This window comes from Theropithecus gelada, chromosome 3, assembly GCF_003255815.1.
Source record: "Theropithecus gelada isolate Dixy chromosome 3, Tgel_1.0, whole genome shotgun sequence".
NCBI classification, from domain to species: Eukaryota; Metazoa; Chordata; class Mammalia; order Primates; family Cercopithecidae; genus Theropithecus; species Theropithecus gelada.
Window position 1 is genome coordinate 28,684,510 of NC_037670.1, and position 20,599 is coordinate 28,705,108.

At 42.7% G+C, this 20,599-nt stretch overlaps 1 protein-coding gene and 1 pseudogene across 2 annotated transcripts in view; both read right to left on the reverse strand.

Moving 5' to 3' along the window:
- MRPS6 (mitochondrial ribosomal protein S6) overlaps positions 1-20,599 on the reverse strand; it is a 69,128-nt gene that overhangs the window by 6,730 nt on the left and 41,799 nt on the right. The window contains exon 2 of the mRNA XM_025378081.1: positions 10,810-10,949. Coding sequence (XP_025233866.1) covers positions 10,810-10,949 — 140 coding nt within the window. The remainder of the gene's footprint in view (positions 1-10,809; positions 10,950-20,599) is intronic.
- Positions 786-1,688, reverse strand: LOC112620059 (annotated as a pseudogene). Its single transcript, XR_003118468.1, has one exon. The product of XR_003118468.1 is annotated as a 40S ribosomal protein S4, X isoform-like (transcript).

Sequence of the window (20,599 nt, forward strand, 5' to 3'; positions counted from 1 at the left end):
TGATACACACTACTGATCTCAAAACAATTACGCTGAGGGAAAGAAACTAGAGTAAAAGGGGACCATACCATCCAATTCTATCTATGTAAGTCTAAAAAAAAAAGATATTCCTCAACTTAAAATACATGCATCTCGATAAACCCATCATAAGTTGAAAATATTTTATGTTGAAAACGCATTTAATACACCTAACCTAATATCACTTAGCCAAATGCCCAGAACACTTACATTAGCCTACAGTTGTGTAAAATCATCTAACACAAACCGTATTTTACATTAAGTGTTGAATAGCTTATGTAATTTTATGGAATATTTACTAAGACTGAAAAACAGAATGGTTGTTTGAGTACTCCAGTACGGCTGCTACTGTATCTGCCATCACTTCCGCACCATCATAAAGTTGAAAAACATCTACAGTGAAAGAAAGCAGATCAGTGGCTGCTTGGGATGAAGGACAAGTAGAGGGAGGAATCAAAGGGGGAGGAGGAAATTTTAGGGTTGGCAAATATGTTTCTTATCTTGACTGTGGTGACTTGTGGATGTATCCATATGTGAAACTTTATTAAATATACACTTTAAATATATGCAGTTTATTATATGCTAATTATCTCTATAAAGCTGTTGATTTAAAAATGGCAGTTAAGAAGCTGAATGGGCAGTACTTGGTGAATAAGCTGATGTGGGATGGGGGCAACAGGAAGCAATTACAGCTGATGAAGACTCCCAGAGTTCCTTAAGCGACGAAATAAAAATGGTACAAATGAATCCACTATCCCACAAACTTCTTTTTTTTTTTTTTTTTAATCCTGCCACAATATTTTTAATTACGTACAAAGGTCTGACATGGCACCCAGGGACCCATTTCACCCACTGCTCTGTTTGGCCGCCAGTCTTTTGTCTCTCTCTTCAGCAATGGTGAGGCGGATACCCTTTCCTCGGGGAAGAGAAATCCATGGTTTGTTGCCCTTGCCAATAACAAAAATGTTGGAAAGTCGAGTGGCAAAGCCGTTGCCATTGGCATCTTTCACGTGAACCACGTCAAAAGATCCAGGATGCCTCTCTCTGTTGGTGATCACACCAATTCTTCCCAGGTTAGCACCTCCAGTCACCATACACAGGTTACCAGTGTCGAACTTGATGAAATCAGTAATCTTGCCAGTCTCCAAATCAATCTGAATGGTATCATTCACCTTGATGAGGGGATCGGGGTAGCGGATGGTGTGGGCATCATGAGTCACCAGATGAGGGATTCCTTTTGTGCTCACAAAGATCTTTCTCACTTTGCATAACTTGTACTTGGCCTCCTCAGGTGTAATACAATGTACAGCAAAGCGACCCTTGGTGTCATAGATCAGACGGAAATTCTCTCCCGTCTTGTTAATGCTCATGACATCCATGAATCCAGCAGGGTAGGTTATATCAGTTCGGACCTTGCCATCGATCTTAATGAACCGCTGCATGCAAATCTCCTGTCAGGGCATACTTAAGTCTGTTCCTCAGGAAAATGATGAGGGGGAGACACTCTCTCAACTTGTGGGGACCGGTGGATGGATAAGGAGCAAACACACCGGTCAATTTATCCAGCATCCAATGCTTTGGAGCTGCTACCCGCTTCAGATGCTTCTTGGGACCACGAGCCATGGCTGCGTTAGGCAAGGAAAGAGGACCTCCGTCTTCCGGTGCGTGTAGAAATTGGCTCCCACAAACTTCTTGAAGCAGTGACTTGCCCATTTGCTCAGACAAGACTGCCACTTGGGCTCACTCTGAAAACTACACATAATCCTGGCCACATTTTCCAAGGTTTAATTCCACCTGCTTATTTCTACTCCATATATAAGCAGGTAATAGGGTTGCAATGACCCAACTTATGAATTACTTGTTTATTCAAGATTTAATTATTGATTACTTACTTTGAGTTAGGCTCTGGAACAGAGCTTAAAATAGTGTGATCAACCTCAAATCACCTCCTCCTTGCAACCCTCAGCCTTTTAGCCAGTCACTCCCCCTGCCCTGCAATAATTCCATTTGGCCACCTGGTGGGCAGTATAGGGAACTCTCACCCCAACACTTTTTTCCTTCCCATTTATCCATTTGCTCTTTCACTCAGTATTCATCAAAATGTCCTCCAATCTACCACAGACAAGTTATAACCTCACCCTGTCTGCCAACATTCCCACCACACTGAAGTCTATAACAAGTAGTTTTTCTCTGAGCTCCCTCCTCTTCCTCGGCCTTGTCCAGTTTCCCTAGAAGGCTTCCTCTCTTGCTTCATTCCACTTGAAGCCCTGTGCTTAGAGTAATGTGCTGCTGAAATGCCATGCATCAGGAGGGAAGCAAGAGCCTGACATGCTCTGCCCATCAAGTAACCCAGACACCACCACTGCCGAGTGCTCCATGTCCCTCCCTCCAGAGAGTTCACAGGTTAAGCCTGCCCTTCCTTAAAGTCAAGTATTCAATTTATTCAAATAGCACCTCTGGGGCTGTCTTGGTCTTACTTATGATATTGTTCATAGCAAGCACTGCTTTCCTCCATTTTCCATTCAACTGCTTCACAGGGTTAGAGGCTTGTGAGCTAGCCTAGGAGTCTCAACGTGTTCTAAGAGAAAGTATGTTTACAGATGCCAACAACCAACTCAACTGTCCACTAATCAGTTCTCATCCAGCCCTCTGGAAGTGTTCTCTGTATACTCAGCACTCACTCAAAAATCCTAAGAAATACACCCAAAGCTTTTGGATTCTATTTTGTGATAAGGGTAAAACGAATACCCAAGGATGGAAACTGGAAGCCAGATATATCAGAAACCTCGTATTTCCGAACTTAACAAAGAAGTGTCTTTCATAAGACTCTCTAATTTTCAAAGTGCTTTCACAGCTTTCAGACAGCTTTTGAGGAAGAGCATGAAAGAGAAGTGGCAGCTCCACTCCGTGTGGCAATTGAGGAAAGGGAAGAAGAGAAAGTGGTGCCGAGTGTTGGTTGGGGTCCAACAGTCCTCTCCCCAGCAACAATACTCCTCTAGGAGTCTTCAAAGTGGTTTCCTACACGTTGCCTCCTTTGAGTCTTACGATTTAATGTAGTTAAGAAGAGACACTCAAAAAGGTTAAGTAATTAGCCCAAGGTCACTCAGTTATGAAGTGGTCACTGCCAGAATTCAAACAGAGCAGGTCTTTTGACTCCAAGACACAAGAAACCACAGATAGCTTTGGGACCAAATGGGTTACAGAATCACAGAATGGAAGTGCTGGAAAGGACCATAAAGACAACGCAGTCCAAACCTTTCACATGAGCAAACTGAAGCCCAGAGGGGAAGTGATAGGCCCCAGGTCACAAAGTGAGAGTCCAGACCCTACAGCTCCCCACTCTGTATACTATATCTCCTGCTACCTAGTACCCACATGATAGAGGATTCTCAAGGATAAAGAGAAATCCTAGATAAAGACCTGGAAGTCCTAACACTGGGCTTTCCTAGCTTTGGGAGGCTCCCTCTTGCTACCAAAACCCCTCTTGCCTTCACCCTCTTAACTGTTCTGACTTCCTGCCACCAGGCATGACAACGCTCCTTCAGCAACCAACCAAATGAGCACAAGCCGGTATGCACAGCTGGTGACCGGCATCTCATGCGTGTCGTCCTGCTGATCCGCACCCGGGGCTGATGTGGGCAAAGACTGCTTCCACTCCCATGGTTCCCTATTACACCGTGGAAGTTTCCACAGAAAGAAAAATGCCACCGAAATAGCGAAGGTGAGAAGTGACTCCGAGACAGGCAGACCTTACTGTATTCGCCACTCTCCAAAGTTGAACCTCTTACCAACCCCCTCCTGACCTCTTCTCCCAGGAACCAAGCTGTCCCTCCCAGGCCACGAGACAACTGACCAGAAGTCCATGACAAAGACAATCTCTGCCTGCTTCAGTGACCCAAGTACACAGACAAATGGTCCATTATGGCTTTCTCATACAGGAACGACCTTGACCAATTCCTGGTTGTTTCCAGTATATATCCTTTTCTTCTTACCTATTTATCTGGGCAAACTTAACTTGTTCATGAGCGTCTACTATAGCAAACCTCAGGAGGCTAAAGGGATGAGGCACACATGGTCTCATCCTCCTGGAATATGCAGCCCAGCTGGGCAGAGAGCCTGTAAGAGCGGCTTCCACTGCAGTCCTGTGGGAGACTGTGGCAATGACATGGCGGTTACGGACCCGACTCACTGCTGGGCTTTGCTAACTACAGATGACCTAAGGACTGAGAATGAGATTTTTTACAGCTATGACAACACTAAGTACAGTCTCGCATTTCTATTTTTACACATGAAGAAAGTAAGGCCTAGAAACAACCTGTGTGTAGTAGTGGGGCTGGGCGGCTTTTGATGCCTGCGAGGATCCCTTTCTCATGACAGCACAAGTCCACAAGAGACCTACAAAAATGCAAGTTAGGCTGAAAAAATGGCCTTGGAACTCCCTTGATACCTGCTCCCTACATCCTCATGAAGGTTGCCATGGAGAAACCATTCTAACAACCAGAGGAGCTGCTGTTCAAGGGAAGGTGACCAGAAAAGGGGCTCAGTGTCTCCAGGGGAGTTAGAGCCCTCTGTCCCAACTTCCTCCTGACCCTGGGAAAAGAGAGAATCAAGAGGACTCCGCAGCCACAATGAACTATCAGTGTCTGCTTCTTCCCCAGCCAAACTAGGCAGAATCAAAACACAAGACCAGAAGTCCTAACGCACGTGGACTCACGATCAACTCCTCACTCAAGGTACAAATGTTTGGATTTGACTGCATTGCAACTGCCTAGACATGCCCCAAAACTGACATTCTTACTGAACAAAAGCTCTTCAAATAGCTAGTTTTCCATTTTCCACTTCTACTTTTGGTGACTGAATCAATAAACAGACAGATCATTTTGGGAAAATAGTCTAAAATCTAATTACGTTACACATTCCCAGCACCTTCGACCATGTGCTACATGGCACAAGTGACACTGTTCCACATACCAGGTAGCCAGGATCCATGCAAGCACCAGCATCACCTTGAACACAAAGCCAAGCAGTGTTTACATTTTAAAGGTTTGTTTTCCCATGTGTGGTGCTAATTATAGAATCACTTCTATAAAGTTGCTATCAGCTTCACAAAAGCATCTCTCTTTTCTATAGAAAAGCATGTAACTTTAATGGACACTAACTCTGCAGAAGTGGAAGTGAGGAGATGACTGATGCCAGGCAAGAAGGAACCAAGAAAGGTTCAGTACACTGATGCATTTCTCACTGCAGACACCAGAGGTTCGGAAGCTGGAGCAACAGTGAACTTCTTCCTATGTAGAACTTCCCACATGATCTTCAAGGTGATAATGTGCCCTCCTTTGTATTTCTTAAGACACTCACATGCTCCAAAACTCTGTACTACATGGCCCAAACCCTCTAGAGATCTGCAAACACTAGAGGAAATGGCTTCCCCAAGACAGACTGCGCCCAATACTGGAAAACAATGCCATCAAAAACACTCCATTCACAGCAGCATGGCTGTAAGTCAGCAGCTCTCATGTCCCTTCTGCCCCTCCCCTGGAGAGGACTAGCCCCTCCACCATTCAGTCACCCATGCAGACTGCCTGGAGCTGCCAGCCCTTCCCCCACTCCCCTAGTTGTTCGGGGGAAAAAATGTGTTTTCTTATAGTGCCCTTAAATGTAAAGGTTGTATTTTCTTTATTCACTTTCGTCTTAACCCTGTATTTACAAGTTTTCCATAAAAAGAGCTTGCTTGAATTTGAGTTACATTCTTTGTCTCTCTCACCCTCCCCTTCTCCCTAGCAGACAAGTGGAAATTTCCACTGAAGCACTCAGTGGCTCACAGTGGGTGCGGGGACGGGGGAGGGGGAGGGGAGGGCTTTGCAGCCCTGAAGCATCCTTGAGCCTTTTTGAAGATAGGAAACAGATCTGTCTAAATGCCAGTTCCTAGACCATCTCAGTTAAACCTTGTTGGATTCAGGCTTCACCAAGGCCGTGAATTATTCACCTTCAAACTGAGGTACCCTCTGTATGGAAAAGCCCCATTTCTTTTTATATCTGTTGGGTCTCATATGTTTTCAAAACCACTAACACTAAACCTGCTGCAGAATCCTTACAAATCTTGGGGCACTGCCACTAAAAAGAAACCTCCAAGGCCACAGCAGCCCTGTCTGAAAACCTGGTGTGGAGTACCTACACACGAGAACGGGGTCAGAATGCTGGCAGGAAGGCACGAGAACATGGAAATGTTAGCTAACGGGAAAGCTATAGAGGAGAATCAATCTCCTCTAGAGAGGGTGCCAGCGCTCTTCGAGTAAGCTGCAGACACATTTGGGAAGCAAGTCAGTAAAATTCCACTGATTCACCATGGAGCTGGTTATTTTTATCATTCTGCTTACCCGTAAATAGAAGGGCATCTTATATGTAGGCCAGCAAATCCCTGCTATAAGCACCTATCCAAATGTTAATGCAGATGAGAACAGGCAAAGAAGGGGCAAAACAGGCAAAAAAGGGGCAAAACAGGCAAGAAAAACACCTTCTACTTAAGAGTTCTTATACACAGGCATTTGGAAGCCAGCCCAATCTCACTGCTGTAAAATCAGACCTGGTAGAAACAGAGCAGAGGCATCCTTTGACAAGGCACACAAGCCCAACGCTGAAATACGGACCGCACTTTCTTGTATAGTTTCCTCTCAGTCTCAGCTCAGCCCCATCTAGTGGAAAGAGAACCGCAAGCTCCGTGCAGCCCTGGAGTGAGTGACGTGGTTCTGGCAAAGGGTGACTGTTACTATGATTCAGTAAGATACCTGCCCCTTTTTAGCATGGGTCTAAATGAGCCTCTCCTGCCACTGCTCCCTTCTAGCACAAATGACATCTTTGCCTTTCAGACACCCAGGAATACAGTAAGAATTTTCCACACCAACACCTTGTCTGTCCCGCAGAGCAGATGAGGGTGTCAGGGTGAGCATGTGCAGACACAAAGGGGAGGTAGTCTCAGAGGCCCGAAAGAGACCCCAGCAAATCCAGAGCCGGGAGTGACTCCCAGGCCTCTGAGCCGCCCAGTTCCAGGTCGTGCGCCAATGGTTTATTTAGTGTTAATAAGTTAGAGGCCTGAGATATTGTCCCAATCCCTGATAAGGGTGATCCAAACCAGGCCCCATTCTGCTGCCGGGGGGAACCTTGAATTGCATTTTCTTTTTTTTTTTTTTTTGAGACGGAGTCTTGCTCTGTCACCCAGGCTGGAGTGCAATGGCCGGATCTCAGCTCACTGCAAGCTCCTCCTCTCGGGTTCACGCCATTCTCCTGCCTCAGCCTCCCGAGTAGCTGGGACTACAGGCACCCACCACTTCGCTCGGCTAGTTTTTTGTATTTTTTAGTAGAGACGGGGTTTCACCGTGTTAGCCAGGATGGTCTCGATCTCCTGACCTCGTGATCCGCCCGTCTCGGCCTCCCAAAGTGCTGGGATTACAGGCTTGAGCCACCGCGCCCGGCCAAATTGCATTTTCAAAAACAAGTTTAAAATGGTCCTCAGCTGAACACAAACGACTCCTCCTACTGACCTTCAGAGATTATGAATTAAGACAATTTCTGTGGACTAGTCTGGGAACTTAACCATCAAGTTGTTCCACTGGGAAAATAAGTTCTCAGTTATAAACAACAGACTTACAAATTTCTGGAACATAACCTGTTTCTAAAGTGGAGTCTGACCAAATTAATATTTGAAATATAATGACTATATTTTTATTTTCGGCATAAACTGGAAATAGCCTTAATATAATAATAAACATCAGGTACCATTTCTAAAGTATACCCTCCTCCTCTGGCCAGATTTCCCAGATAACCCTAAAGCCACAGGTTCTCCCTTACCTACTCTTGTCTTCCAGCCTACAGGGCATGTATGTGATAAGGGGGTTGATTTGTGGGGGGAGCGGGGACTGGACATGAGAGAACAGTAAAGGCAATTGCCCAATATACAGTGAAGTCATTGGAACAGAGGTGCCTACCTGCCAGCCCCAGTCCTAGCTTTACTCCCTGCTGTGCTGGGCACTTTCACACACACTCCATCAGCTGGTGCCTAGGTTAGCATTATGCAGTCAACTCTCTGATGAGACTGAAAACTCCCTGAGACCAGGAACCACGACAACTGTGAGAATCCACCTGAGACCTGTGGACACCACTAGGACATACCATTTCTCCCCACAAAACGTAAAAGCAACAAACACATGATACCAACTGTACCATGATAGAATGTGGATTCTCAGAAACATCTAGGCTCACTCCATTAGCCAGCCAAAAGCTGGCTCTCACACACCACTGTCAGGATTCAAATCAGAGTCTTGCTGTAATTTCAGATACATGTCATGGCCTCCAGGGCTGTTCAAAAAGAGTCAAAACTTCGAATGCTAAACATGTAACCAGTAAGACCACTGTTTCTTTCTCAACCACTTCAGAAAAGCGAGCCTCCCAGTACCTAATCCACTTACTACACGTTTCTAACACTTTCTGTGGCTGTGGATTAATGCACATAAAGGATTTGCCAAATGAACAAAATGCCTGGTACTGACATGGTTAGTGATTATGGGGTCACTGCCTGAAGCCAAGAGAATATCAGACTAACCTTAAGCTCCACGCTGCAGACATGTAAACATACCACCCAATTCCAAATCTTTATCCAGGTGACTCCAAACTACACTTGCCTCTCATATCCTCATTTCCCAAAAGTCACTGTGGAGAATATTCATGAGTATTATAGAAACAAAAGGTAGCATAATCAAATACAGTGAATAAATAAACAGATCTTACTGAAGGGCTCCTCATCATTTATGTGCCAACGTGCAGTATGAATCTTAGAAGGAATTAGATCATGCAAGGCTTCCCACATCTAATTGATCACACACACCCTACTTCTCTTTTTGATGGAGCATCTCTATAAAATTAGTGTTTCAGAGACCACACTTTAAAAAACATTACCTTAAACAAATAAATACCAGACACTGATTTATCCCAGAAAATAGGCTTATAGCATGAACCTCCCCCACTGCAGCTGGGCACCACCTTTCTGTGTCTATATAGAATACACATATGTAATACAGAACACTGCTTCTCCTTTGCTGAGGAGTCTGAAAGTAAAATAACCGGAAATAAAATCTTTAAATGTCAATGAACTAAGTGACTGCAACGTATTCCTCAGCGAGGCACATGCACCTTTGCGGGGGGAACCCAGAAGTAGGGCTAGTGTTCTCAGCAGTTCTGGCTTGGTCCCAGTGGGCTCTTCCAGGACCTGAATTTATTTCACCCATAAAGAGAAACGGCTACCCACCCCCAACCCCCACCATTGCACACAGAGGTCTGAAAATGAACTGAGTGAACACAGCGGTTCCTGAGCCTGGTCCTCAGACAAGTGACGTCAGCATTACCCAGACTACGTGTTAGTGGAGATCCTGGGACGCTAGACATGCCAGCTCTCAACGAAGTCAAATCCTCTACTTGAAAAAAGGGCAGAAACCCCTGGAAGTACCACACTGAGTGAAGAAACTGACTTCTCTCTCCATTCACTGCCTTCCATCCAACAACTGTGGACAGATTTTATATGCTCCTCTTTAAACAAAAAAGGCAAAAAGATCCATAACTGTGCTGTTAAAACCACACCCATTTGTGATTAAGTTTAAAAGAAACAGACAGACAGACACACATGCTCTCCATCCCTCATTGTTATTATGATTGTGGAAGAAGCCTAGCCACTGTGCATTTCCTGTTGCCTAGCAACGCCTCAGGCATTCTCTTCAGAGGTGTTCTCAAGAAGCTGAACACTAGCACAAAACAAGGTGAAGCAATCAAAAGATGAAATCTGCAGCACGGCAGAAGGTTTAAATGCAGTAAGAAAGCCTCCACATGAGACGCGACTCCATTCAGGCCCTATCACACGTACTGTATCTGCACAAGACAGCTAGATTCACGTGACTAAAAGCAGCATTCTTGCCGCAGAGCACATCTGCAGAGACTGTCTGGTGGGTCCTTGTGGCAATGCATATGGGAGACCCATTACCTCAGTTCTGTGCCCAAAGAAGCTGGAAACGGAGAAACTAGGTGACTTCCTCAAGGCCACAGAGTTGCTGAGCGCCAGAGGGAGCTGACTCTTCTACTCTTGGACTTTTCCCATTGCACTAAAACCTGATTCCCATCTTCTCTAACACCCACTCCTAGGAAATCCTACAACATGAGAAGATTCAAATCTATTCTACAAATTGTTCTCAAAGAACTTCTACAAAGATAGTTATTACTACAGAATCAAATCTGTGACATATATTTGAGGAAGTTGCTGTACACAGTAGGAGACAAAATTCCAAACTGTGAATACTTGGAGTAGGTATAACCATTTTTCTCTTGTGGATTAGGCTTGGGTTACATACGTTAGTCAAAAGCAGCACATTCTGTCATCTGCAACCCATATGTTTAAACCAGATACACTTACGTATGTGGACAGCACTGTTCACTAAAGTATTTTAAAGGCAAAAGTTAAAGAAATGTCAGGGAAAACAGTGCTAAGGTTAACAGGAAAAGGTTCCACAAGCGAGACTTGGTAAGCCCTCTGTTCCTAGGAGGGCCTAGTTTTGAACTCAGATCATACTCCATGAAGGGCCAGCATATCGCATCCCATCCTCAACACAACACTGCTAGAGTGTGTGCACAAAGGACACCCAGGCGCAATGGGGGTCTGAATGTGAAATTTTGAGAACTTCTAATAGTAACTGAACAGTACTCTTTACTGAGCCTATCAAAAACGTTTTCCAAGAACTTCAGGAAGAAACTTACCCGCCTCTGTTGTGCTGCTGATTGTGGGCAGACATCCTATAAGGAAGCGCTTTTTCACCCAGGCTTTCCAAGTCCCTCACTATTGCTCCTCTGTCCATCAGGGCCTCTATCGTACGTTTCAAAGCAGCAGCAGTCTCTGGCTGTTTTTGTTTGTGTTTTTAAAGAAAAGAAAAAAAAATCACAATTAATATAAGAGCTAGAATAATTAAGTCTGCTCAGTTCCAATCATAACAGCTCTACTGGTAGGGATCGTTGGGTAAAAGCAACAGAAGCTGGTTTTGGTTAATTTAAAATAAAACAGAGAGAATTTATTGTAAGGATATGAGATAGCTCACAGATACGAAGGAATATCTGAAGAACCAGGCTTCGGAGAGTTCAGGGACCAGGGCAGCTCCAGGGATCTGGGAGGCAGGAACTAATGAGTGGCTTCTTCAGAGCACCTCGGCCAGGCTGAATCAGTGCCAATCACTGTCAGTCCTTGTATCCCATGACTCAAAATTCAAATTCCAGGAGAAGAGCATCTTGTTGGCAGGACACTTGAACTGCCCATCCCACCAAAACTGTAGCCAGGGGAAAAGGTGTTGTCTCCCAAAGAAAAACTGGGAGATTGTAACCAAAAGGGGGAAAGGATGATTAAGACCCAATCTCTGCCCTCATGGAGCTTACAATCTAATAAAGGACAGATCACGAAATACACATGTATGGAGAGCAGAGGGCAGAACACAGGAAATAGCATGGAGACCAGAGGGTTCACGGAAGGAAGAAACATTCAGCTGGGAGAAGGGTTTCACTAAGGAAAAAACTTTCCCTGAAAGGCGCCTGGAAAATGATGACCAGAGGTACAAAGAATGAATGAACCAGCAACTGAGCCCCAGTGATGGGGTTCAGGGCAAGGAAGTGCTGAGAAGGCAGATTGGATATATGCTGGGCACAAGTCTGTGAGTAATTAAGGCCAGTTATTTAAAAAAAGAAAAAAAAAAAAAGCTTGAACAATATAGAATCCCATCACCGAGAGATAGACTGGATGGTGAATTAAACTTTCTGGTGAATTTCTTTCCAGATATCTCTCTATGCATATGTATACACAAGGAATTTCTGGAAGAAAAGATACTTTATAAGGATAAGCCTGAAAACTGCAACGAATACAATGTGGAGAACGAAGGCAAGATGTGGCAAAGAAGAGCACCACAATCTGGTGCCTGGGAGAGTGGAACTGTCATTACAGCTAAAAGGAGAGCTGGAGAAGCTGGTGAGGTCAGTAAAAGATGAATCTGATTTAGGACACACTGAATCTCAGATGCCATGGCTCCCCTAGGTTGACCTCTCCAGATGTAAATCTTAAGCTCAAAGCAGGTGGATGAGAAATACACATTTCACAGTCACCTGCACAGATGGCTCTCTGAAGCCCGAGAAGGAGGTGAGATCATTAGAAAGGGTGGAGGGGGAGAGGAAAGGAGATCACCAGTGGAACCTTGTAGAGCACAAACATTTAGGGGCTAACAAGACGACTCAAAGTCAGAGAAGCAAATAGAAAACGTATCGTCAAACAGGACAAGGAAAATCGGGAGACTGCCTCGTCCAGAATGACAACGGGGTAGAGGACAGAGATCAAGAAAAAGCTGCAGTGTGGTAGCTACACAGGCATTTAGCAAGATGGGGCCAGAAAGCAGGCTGCCAAGGTTCCCATGGTAGAGGTGTGAGAACAATGGTGAGGAGGAGAAAACGCCAGGGCTCCAGGGACAAGAAACTTGAGCAACGTGTTTTAGGAGAAAACACATGGGCAATTGGTAGTCAAAAAGGAGTGGACCATGCAAGAGGATAAAATGTAGGGTTTCTAAAATAACAACAATGGCAGCTATGATTTACTGGATAACTACTCTATGGTCTAGTGTCTTATTGTTACGTATTTTATCTTCACACACACACACACACACACACACACACACAGCCAAGAAGGTTTACAGATTTGGGACTGGATCTCTAGAGAGATGCTGACAGGGCAGCTAGTAAGTGGAAATGCCTGCTGCAAGGATAAGGAAAGCTGTGGAAACCCTTGGGGAGCGAGCCAGAGGCGCACCTTGGCAAAGACAAGGTGCACGTCTCCTCAAAGACCTACGTGAAGAGGTGCAAGCAGGGAGATTTTAAAGTGCAGGAGGAGACTTAAGAAAAGGCTACCTTCCAGAGGTTCATTTGGGGATCAAACGAAGAGAAAACTGCAGAACAAGTTTAAGTGTGCATTCTGGCAACCAAACAAAATCCACTATATTTTTAAAATGTTCTTTCTAACAAGTCCTGCTAAAATGGTATGAAATGTGCTAAGTATTGGCTTAAGGCTTAGAAAAAAACATTCTTTACTTTCTTTTCATATTGAAGTCCATTAGGGATTTTAAAAATTCCTACTGAATCATTGTTTATATATTTAACCATCTTAAAACAGAAATTTCCTGAAGACAATAAAAATTGAGGTCAAAATCTCTTCCCATTAACACTAGGTAAAAAGTCTAAGGCAATTTACCCTTACGATTGTATCAAACACATTCCTAGACAGTTCTGATCATATGAAGACTATATTCTTCTCACATTTCATTATGGTTCACAAAGACATCACCATACATCTGCAGAGGACTCATTATTAACAGCAGCACAGTATTTCATTTCACTGAAAATGCTGTTTCTTGACCTGGCATTACATCAATTAACTTATGATAAGGTAAAGGAACAGTCTATCCAAATAAAGAGCGGGGTCTCAGCTTTGTTACCTGCACTGAAAAAAAAAAAAAAAAGAAAAAAACCTTTGATTGATTAGTTTTCTGATTAGCTACCCAAATAAATTTTAATTCCAGTTTTGCCTGATTAAAAAGGAATATATCTCAATATCTTTTTAAGTTCCAACTGAAGTGTTTACAGTATAAAACTCATTACCCTCTTCTGAAGTAAGAGCTCATAAAGTAAAAACATTTTCTTCTTACATCTGTCTCAAAAAGGGGAAAGGCTACCTAACAAGAATGTAACAGGAAAATAAAAATAAAAAAATTGTTTTGCCTTTGGTATGTCAAGGTCAAACTGTAGACTACTGGAATGGCCACGTTCATCTCACTTTAATTTCAAAACACCCAGAAGTCTAAAAAGAAAGGTAGAAGGAGGAGCAAAAATAATGCCCCATAGACCTTACCTCACAATAAAGCAGGGTTGGCAAACCAGGGCTCTTGGGCCAAATCTGGCTTGCTACCTGTATTTGCAAATAAAGTTGGACTGGAACACAGACAACTCATACATCTGCATACTGTCTATGGCTACTTCTGTGCTAAAGGTAGATCTGTAACTACAAGAGACCATATGGCCCCAGAGCCTAAACTATTTACTATCTGGCCAACCCCTGTTCTACATTGTGATGGGCTGAGGGAAGCTGGCAGGGCCTTAATCCACTCACCCTAAACTGCACCACAAATAAAACCATGAGCCTGGGCCACTGACTGACGTACAGAGGGTGTATTCCTCATGGGATGTGTCATCAGGTAGACACATCGGGTACCACCTAACAAACACCATCAATTTGGCTGTTCAACTCACTGTAGGGTTCGGAACCGATTCCATTAATCCACTATTCCATCCACCAAGCTCCTAGTGTCTTTATCAACGCAGGTTGCCAACTTGAATGTTCCTCATTTAGTGAAACCTACAGCTGTATTAAAATAAAATTCTTACGCTTAGAGGGGAAAAATTTCTGCTCAATCCAGCACAACGTTCAACTTATAAAAGCATATAGTTTACAGGAAGCCAATGATCTTGCTGCCAGAATTCTCATCGATAAGGTCTCTGAACCACTCAATTCCAACTACTCTAAGAGAAGTTGTGCAGGCTTCTGAGGGGCTTCTCTCACCCACCTGAAAGCAACTCCTTCAACTCTTTCCTTCAACCTACCAATGCGGCAACGAAATACACTTTTGGCAAGGCACAGACTGAGGGCTGAAAACATTCATTTGAAAAAAAAATACAGAAAAGTATGAATGAATGGGAATGGGAACTAGGAAAACTAGGACTACGACTCTAGTCCTAGCTCATTCACTAATGAGTTATACAAACTCATTAATAACTCATTAGTGAATGAGTTATTAAATTTTATCAATTTTAAACTTGTACCTCAGTTTCCTCATCTGCTAAATTAGTAGTTCTCAATTTTCCTGTTGCTACAAGTTTCACATGAATAAACGACATTCATATTGCAATTCTCAACATCTGCTGCAGGCATACAAAGTTTGATGAAAGTCTATGCCCCCTCATTCTGATATCTTCATCACCCGAAATGCACCCCCATTCCCCAGTTCTCCTGATGTCATTCTTTTTTACTTCTAACAGCACTACAGCGATCTAAAAATATTCTTTCACCAACTAGAACAGAAGCTACAGAAGAGCAAGGACTTTTGTCTATCTTCTACATGACTGTATTCCCAAAGTCTAAAATGGTCCACACATCATGGAACAGGTGCTAGAAATAGCTGTGCCAACTGTACCTCCTTAAGAGGGTCTCTTGCTTACTTACTCCTATCTTTCCTCAAGGAACTCTAAGTTTCCTTCTATCTCTAATATAACTTGAAGCCACTTTTCATATTCAACAAAGCTCACTGCCAAGGTGGTAACTGTACCACTGAGGCAAAATTACAATACTAATGTTTTCCCATTTACTTCACACAGTACCAAAATGCTGTTCACACCAGTACTGTATTTCAAAAATACTTACAATTCATCTAGAAGTGAAATTAAACATTAAATATTTTATACATTTCAAATATCAAATTACAGTACACATACAAATATAAATGTTAAAATTACATTATTATAATTATTTGCTGATTAGGTAAGATAAAGTACTACCCCAAAATTTAACTAAATAGTATAATACTTTAAAAAAAAGGTAATTAATCCCAGAAAAAATTAAAGCTAATTTTTTATATTAATTACTAAAACTAATGGTTAGCCTACAAAAGACGACTTAGAGAAAAACCCAACAGCTAACTTCAAATATCTGTAGGGCTATTATGCAAAAAGTAGATTTGTTTTATTTTGATTGGATCGCAAGAGTGGACTAGAATCAAAGGGTAAAAAATAGAGAAACCAAGCCATATTTTGTAAACAAGAACGCATTTCCAAAAATACATGGCTGCATGAAAATGAAGTGGGCTGCCTTATGAAGTAGTGACCTTCCCATCATTTGAAGTACACAAATAGATACAGGATGGCTGTCGGAGTAACATCTGCATGGGTGGGAGGGTGAACTCAACAACTTCTTAAAGCCCCTACCAAGACTAAATACTACTCTAGTAGTCTGAAGGACATTCTGCAGTGAAGCCAGTTTTGAAAACTGCAATTGCATAGTGATGAAGAATACATGTACTCCTAGTAAAAGTTAATGCTGCTGACTAGATTTATGCTAATGTACTAGTTGTTCTACTATACAGTGACCCTGGAGCAACACAGGTTGAAACTGTGTAGGTCCACTTACAAGATTTACAAGCAAATTTTATTCAATAAATATATTAGAAAAACTTTTGAAGAGTCACAACATTTTGGGAAAATAATTTCCTTTTTCTCTAGCTTACTTTATTGAAACACAGTATATAATACACATAACATACGAAATAACATTGGTAAGGCTTCCAGGTCAACAGTAGGCTATTGGTAAAGTTTCTGGGGAGTCAAAAGTTTACACACAGATTTTCAACAATGCACACCCCTATACTGTTCAAAGGTCTAACTGTACATAAAGTGTAATAAGAAAATAACAAAGTATAATGCAGAGAAAAACTATTTTAATAAACCAATGCTGTGTGCTCTGCAAAAACAAAAATACCCCAAATTTTAAAATTTAAAAAAATAATGTTGAAAAAAAAATACTGCAGATTAATCAGTCAGGCTTTTCAAGTGGTCATTTAATTGTTAGGCTATAGTATAGAATTTTAAGAATTGCTTAAGTATGTATTAACTAAAAAGCACTCGTGAATATGGTATTTATATATATAATCATCTTTCTAAGAAACAGTTACATGCAGGAAAACATCAAGCATCTTTATGGGGAGGTCATTTTAAAATAACTTAAATGGCACAAGTCAGGTGTACAGAGGAGATACATACATCCTGACACCTGCATGTGGAGTGAAAGGGCAAAGTGAATGATCTCTTACGGGCAGACCAAATTCTGTGGGTATCAGAAATGTAGGGTGAAACTTAGGAAACTGCCATTTTGGTTCAACTTAACATTTATCTGGAAACATTCCTCTCAAAGTGTCTTCCTCAAGACAAGTATGTCCAACCTGCTCACTGGGAAGCCCATCTCCAAAAGGGTAGCTGCAGGGAAATGGAACACCAAGTCTCTGTCCCTAAAAGGTCTGCGATACAGATAGGAAGACATATACTTGTAAGTTACTCATAAAAGGCAGACTGAAACACAGACAATACTGATGTGAAAAGCAATGATGCCACAAGAACTCAGAAGAAGGAATTACTACCACTAACTGGTTGGTTAAAGAAAGTAGTTTTCAGCCAGACCCTGAAAAATGGAAACTCTGTCAGGAGGGGAAAGAGGGCTACTTTGGGTGCTCTCAGAGTGGGTCTGAACTAACAGCAGACAAAAGAAAGGAAGGGAAAAATTCTGACGAAATTTATATTTGGGATAGAATCAACATGGGTACTAAATTTAGTATAGGTAGAAGCCACTGTTTTATTCCACCTATGGCACTATTTTGCCTAGAACAATAAGATTTCAGTTTCTTCAAACACTCACCTACACTGTTGGTAAAAAATGTAAACTTTCTGGAAGGCAAGTTGGCAACATATATTAACTTAAAATGTGTATACCTTTAACCCCACAGCGACTTTTAGTGTGGGGGATCAGTCAGAGTGGTGGGAAAAACTATAGGGAAAGGACCCAAACCTTCTGAAAGGTTGGAAGGTTCTGCAGAGCCCAAGGGGAGAACAGCTGAAGGCAGCAGTTCTACAACCCTGAAGCAGAGGCCGAGGAGTAGGTACAAGGCAGTGTAGGGGAATTTTATCGTAAACAGGCTTATTTATGTTGACCGGGAACTGACCTTTGATCGTCGCCCACATGATGTTATCTGAAAGGGAAGCAACAAGTGTTCATTACCTACAGGTTGTGTTTGCTCTAGGTTTTCAGCCTTGTGTGGGCACTGAACAAAACCAAGCAGCTCCAGCTTCTTGGGGCTGCTCTGGCCACTAAAGCCAGGCAGTCAACTAGCTGCTCTCACATTGCATACCTGTGTCTGAGTACTCATTTCATCCATAGGCCAGGGTCTGCGGGACAGACCCGGCATTCTAGGAATTTAAGAAAACTACCATACCCATGTACCAGACTTAGCTATGAAAAATGCTCTTCATAAAGTTATTACTATAGTGAATGAATGGAAATCTAATTGTCCAATAGGAGACTGGTTCAATAAATGATTTCCACTGATTGAATAAGTACTATACAACCATTTAAAAAATCCACCAAGATCTCAGAAATCACCACTAAAGAACTTATTAATGTAACTAAACACTACCTGTTCCCAAAAACACCTACAGAAATTAAAAAAAAAAAACAAAACATGGATGATTGGGAGGCTGCAGCGGGCAGATCGCTTGAGCCCAGGAGTTCGAGACCAGCCTGAGCAATATGGTTAAATTCCATCTCCACGAAACACACACACACACACACACACACACACACACACACACACAAAATTAGCTGGGCATGGTGGGACACATCTGTAGTCCCAGCTACTCAGGGACCTAAGATAGGAGGATTGCTTGAGACCAGGGAAGATGAGGCTGCAGTGAGCCATGACTGTGGTACCACACTCTATCCTGGGTAACAGAATGAAACCCTTTCGGGGTTGGGGTGGGGAATGATCCTCACATACTGGCATAAACGCATTTTTAATAAAATAAAATCAGCTTGGAGAGTACATCCATATATTTTCCAAAAGAAAAAAGGACTATGTAGACAAACATGGAAAAAGTATGGATGACTATGCAAGGTATTAGTCTTCCCTAGATAGTAAAACAAGTGGAGTATTCCTTTTTTTTTTTTTTACACTCTGATTTCTTTTATGATGAGCAACTAAAAAGGTGTTTCAGAGACAAACTTCTTTTGAAACAAATTCAATTTTTCCTTAAAAGAATTTCTTCTCCTAAGTCTACCCCAACCACTATCTTGCCACGGATGCCATAATTTGTAAATCCTGTCTTCAAGTCCCAGATCTACACTTGAACACTGAAAACTCATTCACTGACTCCATGTCCATCCAGGCTTTTAATAATATAGTAATAATCAGAGAGGTATAAACACGTGGCTTCCAGAGGTTACTGAAAGAGCCTTGCAAGCTGGTACTTCCAGCATCATTAATTATTACAACTGGTTACTCTGTCTCTTGGGGAATGAGAGAAAAAACTGTGATCCAGAAGTACTGGTCCCAGAATCAGAGCGCACCAAAAAGACGTGACAGGACAAGACCAAGTCTGGCCCTGACACCACAGTGGCCAATGAAGCCAAGGGATGTGGAAACAGGAGCCTGCCCATTCTATGGCCATGTGGCCAGGAATAAGGCTCTTGAGACCTGGGAAATCCAACATTAAGAAGTATTCTTTGGGCTACATGATGAAAACAAAAAGAACTCAGCGAAGAATGGAGGTTAAAAAGAAAACAGGAGCAAGAAGCCAATGACTGGTCCAGTAACTGATCTGAGTTCAGCACAGATTAATCCTGGGCCAAAACGAAGGACCCAAGAACAAGGCAGAGGCATCGTTATCTTCTCAGTGAGATAATGCATGGCTGAATTTGCAAAGGTAAAAAGCAGATGACTGAGCAGTAAAGCAACCTGAGCTGCAAGGTAGGCAAAATGCCCTTAAGTCATAAACTACACTTACCCATCCAAGGGGCGCCTGCACCAAGTGCATGCTAAGCCATCAATATCAGCAACGGAATCAAAAGGCTATGAGCGAATACATTTAAAAAAACGAACACACTGGGCAAGAGGGAAGACATAATTATAGGAGATCCAACCTTGTGTGAACTTACTAGTTGTCAGCTATGTATTAGTCATGTGCCTTGGTTAACATTAATCTCTGTAGTTCAATGATAATGTACCTTTGTTCCTTAATCAACTAATCTCTGAGGTTTCAAATCAAAGAGTATCATTCAAATGTTACTCATTTAAGGACAAATTTGGGGGCTCACTTGCATATAATCAATCATTCCTTTCATGATTTTGGGTAAGTCAAAGGATAAGAGGAGAAATCACCAAGGAATTCCTCAGCACCGGAATCACCTGGGCGCTTTAAAAATAAAGATGCCTGCGCCGGGCGCGGTGGCTCAAGCCTGTAATCCCAGCACTTTGGGAGGCCGAGGCGGGTGGATCACGAGGTCAGGAGATCGAGACTATCCTGGCTAACATGGTGAAACCCCGTCTCTACTAAAAATACAAAAAACTAGCCGGGCGTGGTGGCGGGCGCCTGTAGTCTCAGCTACTTGGGAGGCTGAGGCAGGAGAATGGCGTGAACCCGGGAGGCGGAGCTTGCAGTGAGCCGAGATCACGCCACTGCACTCCAGCCTGGGAGCACAGCGAGACTCCGTCTCAAAAAAAAAATAAATAAATAAATAAATAAAGATGCCTGCATCTTACCCTCAGATATTTCAATTCAATTGGCTTACGGATTCAAAAATCCTGGACACTAAGATTTTTTTTAAAGCTCCCCAGGTGCAAACAAAAGTGAGAACCACACTCCAGTAGGAAGCTAG